Consider the following 15,079-nt stretch of genomic DNA (forward strand, 5'->3'; position numbering starts at 1 on the left):
TGTTTTTTGGTTTTTTTTTTTTTTCAGTTCATATTTACTAGCAGACAAGTTTTATGAGGTACCACTAGAGACCTGTTCCTAGAAAAGAATGAACAGCTCTCCCTTTGTGAATATACTTAGCCATGATGATAATGTACGTGGGTCATTTTGCTTTCAATTTTTTTTAAATGTAAGATGAAATATGCTCCCATGTATTCCTAATGTTACTTACCTAATACCAGCTAATATATAAAATGATATTCAAAATTTCTTTTGGGGTGAGAATATTTATAATAATGATGCCACTGAAATGCAGCCTGTGTTATTAAGCTATGTTACTGAATAAAAATTACTCCATAATTTTTCACCAAGAAAATTTTTGTTTAAAAGAATGATATTCTCCCATTCATAATGATATGACTGAAATGTACCCAAGGGTTTCTTTTTCATTTATGTTATGGAGTAGAAGCAGGAACAATACTTAAACACAAAGTACTAAATAAACTTTTTTCCCATTAATGTTAATAGCACTCAGTGTTTTTATTTTATGTGAATTTCTACCCTGATACTCCATAGTACACATACATTTATAATAATACTTATATTACTCTAGTAGATGCCCTCATAATTCAGCTTTACGTTATCAGAAGAGTCATCTGACTTGGTGAATTTTCAATAAGTGGAACAAAGAACACTGCTCAAAATCCCCGTAGTGCAGATTTACACTACAGGCTAAAAGTCGGTGCCTCTTTATTCTGTCTTTGTGGTCAGGCAGAATTTCACTGCATATCCAGCCCTGATATTTAATGGAAAGATACTAGGGTTTGGAGTAAGTGTGCCTGGATTGGAATTTTGCTTTTGCCTTTCACTTGCTGTTTGTCTTTAAATTCTCTCATTTAATCTGTGGCCTTGAGAATTAAAGGTGACTTGTGTGGATCACTTAGCTTCCTTAGCACTCATTTCTAGAATTGTTTTTACTACTGCAGATACTGCTGTTGTTGCTGTTTCCAGACTAACATATTTCTTTCCAGGATTTCCATGTAAAAATATTTTCAAAGTTCCATAAGAATTAAACAAAGGCAATTTCCTTTATATTCTGCACAGTCCTTGAAAAATTATAGACTCAAAGAAGACATTTTCAGAAGAGGTATTAAGTGGCTACTATTTCAGTAATAGTTCTTGTCTCTCAATACACCTGTGCTAATTTTTGTTCGTATACCAAATATTGTTCCTTATTCCAATAAGGAAAGTCAAGGGGTAGCTGCATATTTGCCATCTGAAATACATACCACACAATGATTTAATTGTGACTGTACTACTTCCTGTTCAACACTCTTTGTTTCCAATGCAGGCAAGTGCATCTTCACTTCATCTAAAATCATCTTACTTTCCTGTAGACGCTGCTCAAAATTGGCTGGCTTCTGGAATAATCGAAACTTCATGGAGACATCTTGCAATTTTTTCTGTAAAGAAAAAGCACCAATTTAATTTTGCCTTCCAAACAATAACCAGTCATATTCTTGTTAATATATTTTCCTTTATTCTGGAAGATATACAAGAATAAAAATAAAAACAAACTGAAGAAACCCTTTTTTCATTTGTCCAGCACAAAGAATACATGCATTTGGGAGAATTCAGTAATTGTTCTTAATGTGATACTAAATAAACGACAATTTATTAACCTATTTTATCCTTAAAATGTGCAATTCAAAATAGTCTGTATCATTTATATATTATTTGTAGTTTTCAACTAATGCCCTTAATTCCAATTTGCTAATAAGCAAGTTATCTAATATACATTATATTTTAATATCCAACTAAAACAAGCTCCTTAGTTAATGGAATAATACATACCTGTGTCACTTCAATTTGGGATAGTACCCTTTGGGCCGCTTCCTTTCCCTGGTAATGTTTCTTCATTTCTTCTAAGCTGATCTCATGACTTGTCAAATCAGATTGGATTTTCTGTCGGGAGGACAGCATTATAAGTCAGCATGCTCTGCAAGTTACTGCAAAGAACAACTCACCTTCCAAGAAAATGGAATTCGAAACTCTCTCAAAACATTATTATAATGTAGCCTCTTTCAAAATGACAATAAATTGATTTTTTTACTTATCAAAAGTTATCAAAAATGAAATAACTTATTTATCTCCTATTGGGCTTATTAATAAAAATAAATTATTCTTTTGAATCAGTGATAATGAATAGCTGTTTCAGATATAATTTTCAGTAGGAAGTATCTATTTGTATCTAATATGTGAAATTTATATTCTTTTATCTTTGTATTTACACTCAAAGCTGACCAAAGATGTTAGCCTTTATTAAAAAAAAGCCAACTATGGCAGTGATAAGGCATAATGAGAAAGTTGAATGTGGACAATATTCCTTAATAGTGATCTTTACTCAGAAATTCTATGCCATATTTCAGTTAAATTTCAGGGAAGCTAAGTATCTAGGAAAGGGAAGCTAAATGTCTCGACTGGCCTTGCTTTTTGTCTGATACATACTTAATAGCTTCCTACAGAGACTGATTTTTAAACTTTAAATAAATATAAAATATTTATGTATTTTCTAAAATGAGTAAAGACATTTTTGATCAGGTTGTATTTAAAAGTATGTCTGGGGCCTTCCCTGGTGGCGCAGTGGTTGAGAATCTGCCTGCCAATGCAGGGGACGCGGGTTCGAGCCCTGGTCTGGGAGGATCCCACATGCCACGGAGCAACTAGGCCCGTGAGCCACAACTACTGAGCCTGCGCGTCTGGAGCCTGTGCCCCGCAACAAGAGAGGCCGCGATAGTGAAAGGCCCGCGCACCGCGATGAAGAGTGGCCCCCGCTTGCCGCAACTAGAGAAAGCCCTCGCACGAAACGAAGACCCAACACAGCCAAAAATAAATAAATAAATAAATAAAAATCCTTCCCTCTAAAAAAAGGAGTCATCATAAAGAGAGTAAGATGGAAAAAGAATTAGGAAAGGGAAAAGGAGAGAAATAAAGACCAAAAAAATTGTTTAAAAGTATGTCTGTATTTGACTTATACACTTCTGAGCCAGTTACAGGAGTGGGTCAAATCCGGTAGTGTGCAGAGACAAAAACAATAAATTCATTCATTTCTTTCTACCAGATCCAGCAAAAATTAGCTACTGGTCAAATTATTCTAATTTAAAATTCAGTCATTGTCAGATTATCGTAAATAAGAGAAGAAGAAAATGATTAACTTATACCACAGGGCCCATAAAATTTCCATGCAAAACAATTTGTATAATGCACATTAATATAACCTAAGTTACACCAACTGGAGTCAATTCTGGCACATATTATTAGAAAATAACATCAGTTTGCTTAGCAGTTACCACAGAGAACTACAGCCCTGAAATGAGCAATGAGAATTATTCCAAGAAAATGGGTTAAGTGGTGAAGGACTTTTTCAGAATACAAGGTTATAAATGTACAGATACACCTTAATATTATTCCTTAGCATATTGATCCTAATAATTATAAAGGCAAAGTAATTACAAATTACTTAAGTAATTAGAATTCTGGTTTAAAATAAAGAAGAGCAAAGCCCCAAGCAAATCCATTTTTTTTTTTTTTTTTTTTTTTTTACTATATATGGTATCTTCAGTGGTTGAACTACGACATTGCATAAGAAATAGTGGTTATGTACCTTTTCTCCAGGAACAATAGAATTTGGGGGTTAGGGATCCATGTCAGTGCATAGCATTGTTCATACACCTAGAAATACTAACGAGTCTGATAAAATTTAATGGGAGTATACACAGTAGAGTAATACTTACAGGAGAGTTAATAGATGTCATAGGAGAGATGATGTTAAAGTAGACTATGAATAATTAGTAAGCATTGCTGGGGGCATCAGATGCTTTAGGAGGTTTATGGTCTTAACTTCTCAGGTGGAAAAGTCTCACCCCCTCAAAATGGTGGGTCAATAACAGCCATGTCTCTGTCACATAACTCTGGCCATCCACAAGTCATGGAAAATTAGAACATGAAGAATGCTTGTGCCCAGTTAGGTCCATCAGACTCTCTCTCAGAACTGACAGGAGAAAGTCTGGTCAAGCTCTGTGGGCGCTTGGAACTGTGTCACGTATGAGACTGTGCTTATGAAGTCCCTAGTTTGCACTGTCAGTTTAGGAAGAGCAAAGGCCCATAACCAGAGAGAGAAGTAAGAAAGAGATAGTAGGAACAAAAATATTGATGGCTTTCAATCATAGGCTGAAGCAGATAGCGTCTGCCAAAGATGGCTGCAACAACAGTGTCCGTAACACATACTCCTCTTACCATTCCCCCACTAAGAGGTAGAGTTTATTTCTTCACCTCTTTAAATCTAGATCAGCCTTCTGATTGCCTTGACCAGTAAAACAGAGCAAAAGTAATGCTCTGCCATTTATGGGAAAAGCCCTTAACTGGCCTAGTGGCTTCCACTTCTGCCTTTTTGGAACACTCGCTCTTAGGATGCCCCCTCTTGGAACCCATCTGACATGCTGTGAAAAGCCTAAGCCACATAGAGAAGCTGTGGAGAAGTGTTTCAGTGAATAGTCCCAAGTGAGCTTTCAGCTCACAGTGAGTATCAACTGCTAGACATGAGGGAACCATCTTGGGCATCCAGCCTATTTGAGCTTATAAGTCACCGTAGTACCAGCCAACAAATGCCCGCAATCACAGGAGAGACCCCAAGAGAAACCATCCAGCTGAGCCTTCTCAATCCACAAAACCATTAAGAGAAAATGATAATTTGCTGTTACAAGTGACCAAAACACAGGTTCTAGTCTCTTCCTAGTAAAAACGTTATTCTTGCCCTTGGTTTCCATGAGACATTCCTGTGCCCTTATGACCAGCTCCCCTGCCTCATTTTTGTTTTGGCTTTAGTTAATTCATTTTTGTTACTTGTACCTAAGTGTCCTAAAGAGTACACTGGATATGCAAGGAGATGAGAGTTTTAAAAACAAAAGCATTCTTGAATGAGGGAAAACAACATGTGGACAAGGCACTGAACCACATGAAGAGTTTGGGAGAACTGAAATAATGCATAGAGAATTAATGCACATCCGCAGAAATATAACTAGAAACGTAGGTGGGAATGAGGTATTAAATAACCTCATGGCCTAAATGAAAAGTGTCCAGTTTTTTTTAATATGAAGATAAAGTTTAAAGTTTAAAAGTGATCAGAATCACAGATAATGGTTTTACTGCTAATACTTAATCTAACTATTAAGGCAATTCATAATGAGAGAATTCTTCTATAAACTCAGTAATACTTGGATATGAATTTGTATTTTATTAATCATCATATATAGCTACATATGTGTGTGCATTTTTTTAAAAAGAAGCAGCATCACTTGTACAAACAGTATTTATTTTAGTGCACTCAAACATTAGAGGGAAATAGAAAGGGAGGGTCAGGAGAGAACCATGGAGAACAGAAAAATTTAGGGATGGGAGAAGAAGGGAAACACCAAAGAAAGATAAGGAACAGTCTAAGAGAAGAAGAGGAACAACCAGGAAAGAGAGAGGGTGCCACTGAAATCAAGTGCTGTGAGAGCTTTAAGAATGAGGGAGAGATCGACAATGTCAATTTTGAGACAGATCAAATGAGATAAGTACTAATAAGGGCATATTAGCTGGTCAATGAGCACTGTAGCCAGGACAGAATCCGTAGACGGTAAGAGCAGAAATCAGGTTTTCAAGGGCTGAAGACTGATTAAGGACAAGGAAATACCCTTATAAAACAGTTTAAATCATTTTTGAAGACTTTTGTCTCCCCACATAATGAAATGTAGGTCAGTGAGAATTGAACACGTATTAAGGCCATATGAAAGAAGCCAATGGACGAAGCATTTTTTTAAAGCATGTATGAAGATAATTGATTAGAAAAACCTTGGAGGAAATGAGAGGAAATGGAATAAAGGGCAAAGATCAATAATCAGTGGAAAATATTGACAGGTGGAGAGGTGCCACTCTTTCAGAAGCCAAAGGTAATACATAAAGATTTTGGATGTGGAGAAGCAGAAAGTGTAATGCTTCCTACTTGATGCTCTCTGGGAATCAGAATAGTGTTAAGAGAAATCTGGATTTAAGTCTCAGGGCTCTGACTTGCCACCTGGGCAAAGCACCAAACTTTTTTGAGCCTCAATTTTCTCATCTCTAAACTGATGGTGATAATGACAAGCCAGCAATGAAGCATTATAATAATTTGTAGGCAGAGTATCTGGGAAAATTCTCATGTCTGCAGTAGACAACTATACTGGTTTTGGTAAAAAGATGAGAGGCGATAGTATATGTAAAAATACCTGCTCAAGTTGTCTGCACAAATATCTACTCATAAATTGTCAGTGTCATTATATATCATTTGTCTATAAGCATGAGCCCCTTGATATCTGCTGAGGATGAGAGAGGAGAGGATTGAGGAGGAATCAAAAGGAAAGTGATGAAAGTTGCATAGCCATTACAGAAATTGGGAAAGGAAAATGATGAGTGAAAAATTAAAAAGATATTCAGAGAGAGCAGAGGGCCCAAATTATATACCTGTAACAGTATCTGTCCACATGTATTTGACTAATTCATCCATTTGGCACTCAAGGTATATATAGTAGAGGAAAAAATGAAATATACACCTAATTCCTTTAGCCTTTTATACTAGAGGGGTGAGAGAAGAGCACTGAAAGAAATAATCATTATTATCATCATCACCAAAGTGGACACCTGTGTGACCTTATGTCCCAACAGTTCACATATATTCATTTAATTATCTAATCAAACTAAGGTAAGTATTTACCATCCTAAATTACAATTACAAATGAGATTAGAAATGTTGACTTGTCCAAGGTAAAGTTAGGAAGTAGCAAATTCAATGCCCTTTAAACAACTATACTGCCTCTTAAATTATGATTTAAAAATAAAAATATCCTCCAATTGGACATTTATCAGAAAAAACCAGACATCTAATCTTATTTGCATACTAATAATACTTAGCTTATCCATTCAATTCAAGAAGGAGATTCTGCATCTACCACCTTATTCCACACAGTGAGAACAAACCATTGACCCTATTCTTAAAGAATATCTGTTCTAGGGAAACAGAACATGGAGATACAAGTAAATTACAAAGCAGAAATATGTGCAATATAATGGAAAAAATCATGCTATGCTATAAAAGAGTAGAGAAATATTTATTTCTACTATAGAATCTGGTAAAAGTTTAAGAAATTGGCGTAATTTAAGTTCCATATGGCTGATAAGGGGTTTTTAGAGGGGTAGATAAGATAATAAGAAAATGGGAATTCATTCCAGGTTGTGGGAACCATGCTAGAAAAGACTGAGTTTGGAGTGTGCAGAATGTGAATACTTAGTTTCACGGAAGAAGAACTGGATGTGGGTAGAGTAAAACTTACTATCTAGAGGAGGAATTAATGAAAAGCAACTGAACCTTAAGTTTCAGGGCTGGTTACTTGCAAAAAGAATTATTCTATAACAGTATTTAATTTTCTATTTGTAATTTGTATAGTTTTTTTTTCTTAAAGATTGCCCCCTCAGAGCTGCCTGCAGTAGCATAGCATTACAAAAGAAAACCAAAATAATTTAAGTGATCATTGAAACACAGGTCTTCTGATGATTAATTCCACATTTTTCCAGATGAGCCATACTGTTGTCATGACTTATAAACAATAGGAACAACAATAACTTATAAAAACACACGACCAAAAACAACTTTTATCTATCACAAGGGGATGTGAAGGACCATGTAACACGTGAAAGGAAAGTTTGGCAATTTGGAAGTTTCAATGCAAAGAATTACATGGACTTTGAAATGTTCATGTTTATATCAAGCAGTTACATAGACTGTTGGGAGGATGAATTTCTATACTCTTAGAAAGGTCACCACTACTAAAATCATTAAAACTGAAAAAAAATGATGGTTGAACATCATATAAAACTGAGATTTTATCATAATTTATAGGCAGCATTTCTAGAAAAATTCTCATATCTGTAGTATGATTCCAATAGGATTAGAGATCAAAATTTCCTTATAAATTGAGTATATTATGTATGAAAGGAGCACAGGGGCTAAATATATTTTGTAAATTAAGGATAACCATGTGTCCGTGCTACAGAACTTCTCAGAATATTTTATATATGAATATGCATTAATATCCAAGAGGGATACAGTTCTTTGCTCAAATTATCCTTTTGCTTTTCTTTGGCAGAGTATATCACACAAGTAGATTTGGGAAGAACTATCTCATGTACTTAATGTATATATTTAGTGATAACAATTCAATTCATTATTAAGATTATAAGATAAAAATGGATATCTATTTCCAATTGATTCTACTTTGGGAAGGCTGTATAACATGCATCACACTTATACTTAGCTAGCACCTTTAAAAATTGATTCCACAATTCTTACTTTCAACTGATAATTCATTTTTAGTTTGTACTTAGGATATATTTTATCACCTACTTTATTTAATGTCATCAGATTATCATTCTGGAACTACATAATTTAAAAATCCTTATCACTTTAGGGCAGGCTTATTGTGAAATAGATAAGTGATTTGTTTAAATAACAGTATTATGGAAAATTATAGGCAAAATGGACAATCTCCCATTTACAAATTCCTCTTAAAAAAAAGATGAATATTACATCGTCTTTCCTGATACTATAATCAGACAATGAAAAAGATAACATTTAAAAAACTTTTTTAATGTAGAAGAAAACACTGGGATTGGAAGATTTCATCCAAAGGATAATGATTTCCATAGTTGGCTACCGGATTTCTAAGGTCTGCTAAAGATCTAAAGACTGTACTATTTGAGTTCTATATTCACCTAAAATATACATCTACCAGCATACGGATGATAAGTGTTTGAAGAAAATAAACAACTGATCTTGTGAAACTGTCAGCTTCACATAAAATCAGTAATTTGTAAAAGAAACAAAATGAAAGGAAGTAGCAAATGAGTGCTGCTGATTTAGAATACCCATGTATGCTCTAAAAGGAGTTCTCAACCCAATACTTCTCAGGATCACTAGATGTTTTTCATAAAAGTGAAATAATATAAAGCTAATTATATCGTCATGCTCTTACCAAAAAAAGACATTTGACAATACAGTAATTATGTTCATAACTAGCACTATATATTGAAAGTAGGAAACAACAGTGGAAATGAATATAACCATTTTTTCCATTAGAGGTGGTAAAGGGCAAATTAGAAAACTAAAAATCAATGAAACATTAATGACATTTCCAAATAGCATTTTACAATTAACTGAGCAGAGAGCAGGGCTTTTTATCATGATTTACCTCATCAGACCATTCTCATATATCAAATTAATGACAGAAAATGGCAAGCAAAATTAAGCTGTAACTGTCTAAAGTATTTAATGGAAAAAAGGAAACTTTGTATCAAATAATTATTGAAGCTTTTCTCACATCAAATAAAGAAAATGACTCCAAAGAAAATAACTAAAATATTTCAGAAAGAAAAATATTAGAAGATGTCAGGTTAAGACTACGAATGGAGAAATTTAACAGTTAGACGAGTAATTTTTAAAGACAGTAATTTTGATATTGTATCCTCAAGAAGGGGAAATAGCCACATACAACACATATTCTAAAATTAAAAGAAGAAAATGTACTCGAGGACCTTGGATACTCTGTGCTTTTAAAACATGTGGAACATGAAAAAAATATAATCTTTCACATCTTCTGCAACTCTTGCTTGTGATTATTTCCCACACTATTAAACGCGTCAAAATCACAATAACAGTCATTCTATATTGGGGAGTAATCAGTTCTACATAGTAATACACAGGGGCAGCATTTCAGTGTTAGAACAGATTTAAAATTCATTGCATTGTGTTTACCATTATATCTATATTGCTGGGTAAAAAGAAAGGAAAATATTTGTTATGGTTATGTGGAGTTTAACATCGGAGCCCAAATATCTATAATAGCTCTCCATTTTCTTGTTCTGTGATTAAATTATTTCATTATTACATAAATCCAGAATGAATTTCCCTATGCAAGTTTATACTGTCTAATTCATAAATCAGTGAGGTAAGCTGTAAAGTTAGACTGTTTTGAGTCGTTTGGCAATCAAACGTGCCTATTTCCACTATAAAAGTCTTTTTTATTCCATAATGAAATCATAAACTTAATCTGATAGACCAAACTCTGCATTTAGGTCTTTATATTTTAAACACTGATTTTGAGAGTTTGGAATGTTTACATTTAAATATGGCCGAATATATTTAAAGTGAGTTAGAAGATTTAGGTTAAATAAATACAGGAAGACCTCAGTTATGAATTATTTTGATGCGCAGCTAATGCAATCATCTTAAATTAACAGCTTTCTTTAGTAAAAAGAAGATCCCTCTTTTCTGTTTATGGATATTCATTTCTCTTTATTGATATTCATTGGGATGGAAAAAGAGATGGAAGGAAGAAATCTGGTCTGTAGTGAACCTGGAATACCTAAAAGTCCTAGCTTGATAAGCAAAATACAGGAGCACTTTTCTATGATGATTATGAGATCCTCTCCTTTGATGGTAATTTGTTTGTTTCCTAAATTGTTCTTTTTTTCCCCCTCTACTCATGAACATAAATCTACTATGTGGGATATGAGGCTGCAAAAGATGGGATCAGGAACCTGCCAGACAAAAGAAATAGAACAATTTAGCTATTACAATCACTGTTAAGCAACCCCACTACTTCTAGTGGTAATATGAGTAATGGGGTCATATTCTCCTCTATAAAATGTGCATCATCAACACATAATGATGTGGAGCATTTCAACAGGTACCCATGTTAGACTGTTCTTACATATTGGAGATTCAAAATATGAGATTACTGGAAAAGGGAAAAAAATTACAGATTGAAGTATCTGTGTAATCTTAAGAATTAGAGACATTTACGTGGCTATTTAGACACAGTTATCATGGCTCCTACAATGATTTAGAGATACATACAAGGTAACTGGCACATTAACGTATGTGGAATTAGGGCGAAAAAAAAGAAGAAAATAAGAAAAACTAAGCCAAGTTCATCTTCAAACATCCATACTGAAAATTCTACTTGTCTAAATTAATTCGTTCATGTAGGAGTTCTCAGCTATATTTTCTACTTTCACTCATTTCCCATAAGAGTAAGCAAACAATCAATATAGGAAAGTCACCAAAGTCTGACTTCCACCCCAACTCCCTCCCATTGAAATCTTGTCACAGCCATAGGTGAGAATGTCAAAACAGCGGTGAGAAGTGTGACGTGAAAAAAAGAAAAAAAGAGACTGCAGCTACTCAGCCATTACCAGTAATGAACTATCAAAAGTGCTCAACCTTAGCTACACATTAGAATAACTCAGGGTGGGGAGGAGTTCCGAAAAATTCTGATGACTGAGTCCACCTAGAGATTCTGACTTGATTGGCCTGGGGTGCAAAGCTGGGTACTTGGATTTTTGCTTCCAGACCTTAGGTGATAAAACTAAATCTCTGTGTTTCACAATGTTCTTTAGGAAAATTAAATAGATTAAACAACTCTATTCATGCTGTGTGCTTCTCTGCAGTTATCAATTTGATGATTTTATTCTGTAAAGTTGTTTCGAAGAAACACTCATAGGGTTTTTTATATTTAGTCATACTATTTTTGAAATATGTCTTAAATTTTTGATTTGTATATCTAGAAGATAAAATTTCTATATCTAGAAGAGCTTTCCCTATTTGCTTTATTCTATTTGAATCAATAAGATGTCATCTTAATTTTATACTTTAATAAAAACCTCTCTTTAAATATGCTGGCATTTTGATGCTGTAGTCATATGATTTAAGAATTTGGTTTGGTTAAGAATTATTTTTTTGAAATAAAATACTCGAGTCAACGTATGCTCTGATATTCTAGCAGTATGTAGTTTTATTGTCTAAAAGGTTAAACTTTACTCCTGTAAGTTCATGACACTAAATAAAAAAGTAAAATATGTTTAATCTGATTTAGAATCAGAAGGCCCAATTTGCTCATTATGACAGATAACTGGTCAATGAACATGCAGAGGCAGTGGGAAGCTCATTGCTGCCCTATAGTCCTAAATGCAAATAGAATGCAAGGAAGTGCCTTGCTCTACATCTACTTTTACATATAATAAGAGTATACCTGTCAAAATGTTTTACACATTGCACACATTTCCTTAATACTGAAATTCGTTTATACCTGAGAATCTCAAACCACCTTGAAAGGCAGAAAAAGGGAGACTCTTTTTAACAGATTTAAATTTAGTAGTAAAACTACCAGTGCGCCACACGGTGGAGTCAAACATCCACAAATCTATGTGGCCAATATGTGACAGGAAATCTGAGCACAGATTTAAGATGGCCAAATATGGTAACGCCATTCACTTTGTCCTGCTTCTCGGTGATGTATTAAAACAAGTACTCGATTTCTGAAAAGGGAAAGCTAAGCCCATTAATCTTTTAATTAGCAATGAACTCTTCTGCAAATTTACAGAAACACATTGGGTAAAAATTTTCATTTATACATAGGCTTAAATTTACCCTCCTTATATATACTTAGAAAAACGTCCTTTGGTGGTATTCTTAGTAGGTTCTTTGTCTGACACACTGTGCTTAAGTGCTTACTTCACAGACAACCCCTTTATCCTCTACTTGTTTCTTCCAAAGGAGGTTCAAATTGAGCTTCAGGAAAGCCAGTCCTTGAAGTAAATCTGAGTACTTGATAACTCTGTTCTAGAAAACAATTCACTTTGCTGTCATCTTAAAATAAAATCTTGGAGAAGAATGTTTCAATAGCTTTTGGGTGGCTTGCATTTTCTAATATTATATATTACCATTTGGGGAATTCAAAGTCAAGAATCATCTTGAAAATGCAGGTGCAACCAGAAATGTAGGGAAAATGAATCTGAGCTTGTTAGTACTCTAAAATCTCTTTTTTCAAGTAGATTTGAAATTTCTTAATCTACTTGTGTGCTGTTATCTGCAAGTATTTTGAACTGCTATTAATAATATTTTTAATATAGTTTTTATTTGGGATACCAAAAAAAATCTTTATATAATGTTATTAAAAACTAGTATGTTATATTCATGTTTATGGAATCATGTATTTATATCTAAATAAAAAAACCACTCAGGGTCAACAACCTTTTAAACTAAACAATATTTTTTTTTCTAAAAGTTCCCATTTTTTTCCTAAGACAATAAGAGCTTTTGCCAATCTCAAATTTGCTACTCATAGTTTCATTCTACCAGCTTGAAAAAGTAACTCTATATATTTTACAGTACAAATAACTGAGTTTAATATTTATACTGGTCAAATTTTTCCTTAATTACATTCAGCAAGTTATGAGCAATCTTTAATCAAACATTCCTCCAAATTCATGTCACTAAATTTTAAAAAATAAGCGGTTCTACTCTGCCTTTAGTTTATAATCATGTCATTCTCAATTCAGTAAAAATTTCCCATTCCTACCATGCATTTTTCTAAAGCCTACCTAAAATACTTTGTATGTGACTCAAATCGGAACAGTCTTCAAAACAGATAATGCTAGAGAACTTGACTACACTATGTTAGTTTGAAGAAATGTGTATACCGGGGAGGTTACATACTGCCCTGGTGAAAAGACTGTCCTGAGGTTTTTATCATCAAAAACTTCCCCAAACGTCACTTTCTTCGCCTCCTATGACAATGGTCAATGAGGAACCCCATCACTCTGGACTTTTGCAGCCTATCAAAGCTATCTGTACTCTGTCCCATATTCTCAAGGACGTTCTTGGACAAACTTAGACAATATGGAAAACTAACCCATGCTATTGTGTACACTGATGCTTTGGGCACCAATTTAACTGTGATTCACTGCACTGTAAAGGCACAATAACCATAACTTATAAATCCAGTATTTTACCCCCAAATTTATTTTGAAGTGAAAACATTCAGGTATCTCCACCAATTAGTGGGGAGAGGGCCTTGGGGATGGACAGATAACCTTCTAATGATCTTCGCATTATATCGTATCAGTCTGACTTATCCTTGGGTATTGGGTTCATACTATGTACATAAGATGTGAAAAGTAGCTATCTATAATTACTGTAGATATAGTAGCTATCTGATAGTACCTTACTATCAGAAAATCCTAAAGACATTTAAATAAATAATTCTTATGATATTTTACATACATGTAAATGTTATTTAAAAATAGAAATACAGCATTACTTCCCAAGGTGAAAGTTAATTTAGATATAGACTAAATTTACTTGGTATAAAGTTGACTTACATTTATTTTCATTCCTATTTTAACTCTCATTCTAGAAAAATTAGTTTAACACATTTCATAATTCAGATTGAATAGTGTTGAATGTATAGGTATGTGAGTAAATATGAGTATAGACATATTAGTATTAGTAATAAAATGCAAATTTATATCTCTAATTTCTTGTTATTAACTACTTGCAACACATTAAATGTAGAATATCGGTCATATGAATTCTAATTCCAAGATAAAGATGAGTTGATAATAAAATATTTGATGCTGCATTTTTAATACTACACCAAAAATATTTTCTTTACAATTGACATTCCTACGGTTTCCCTCTAGCTCAAGTATAGTTTGAAAATTGATAAACAGCAGACTTCAGTGTGATACTGCCCTGGTCTTTTAAGTGTCTCTATTTCAAATTCCTCCATTATGTACGTTCAAAAATAAATCTTAGAGTACTAATATAGAGCTCTTTTTTCCCCTTACCTCCAAATAGTCCAATCAGTTGATCAAATAACCCTTTGTACAACTAGATGAATAAATTTTAAGTTAGAAAGTTACTAATGTCTTGTTCAGATAATAAAAAGAAAAGAAAAGAAGCTCATTCCAGGTTCTACTTGCCTGGGCTTCCTGAGGCATTTGAGCTGCGTCCACTTTGTCAGCAATATAAGCTGCCAACTGCTTGTCAATGGATGAGAGGGACTCCTGAATTAAGTGTAAGGATTTTTCAATCTCCTGGGCAGACTGGATACTCTGTTCAAGCAACTTTTGCCTCCTCACGGCCTAAACAAAGAAGAAACAGGAATGAATCAGTTCAATATTTACT

At 33.8% G+C, this 15,079-nt stretch overlaps 1 protein-coding gene across 8 annotated transcripts in view; it reads right to left on the reverse strand.

Moving 5' to 3' along the window:
• DMD (dystrophin) overlaps nucleotides 1–15,079 on the reverse strand; it is a 2,485,149-nt gene that overhangs the window by 1,298,251 nt on the left and 1,171,819 nt on the right. For all 8 annotated transcript variants that reach the window (XM_082378022.1, XM_082378021.1, XM_082378025.1 and 5 more), the window contains 3 exons: nucleotides 14,875–15,036; nucleotides 1,834–1,944; nucleotides 1,269–1,442 (listed from right to left, as the gene is read on the reverse strand). In XM_082378022.1, the coding sequence (XP_082234148.1) occupies nucleotides 1,269–1,442; nucleotides 1,834–1,944; nucleotides 14,875–15,036 (447 nt within the window). The remainder of the gene's footprint in view (nucleotides 1–1,268; nucleotides 1,443–1,833; nucleotides 1,945–14,874; nucleotides 15,037–15,079) is intronic.

This window comes from Balaenoptera borealis (genome assembly GCF_965194805.1).
Source record: "Balaenoptera borealis genome assembly, chromosome: X".
Taxonomy (NCBI): Eukaryota; Metazoa; Chordata; class Mammalia; order Artiodactyla; family Balaenopteridae; genus Balaenoptera; species Balaenoptera borealis.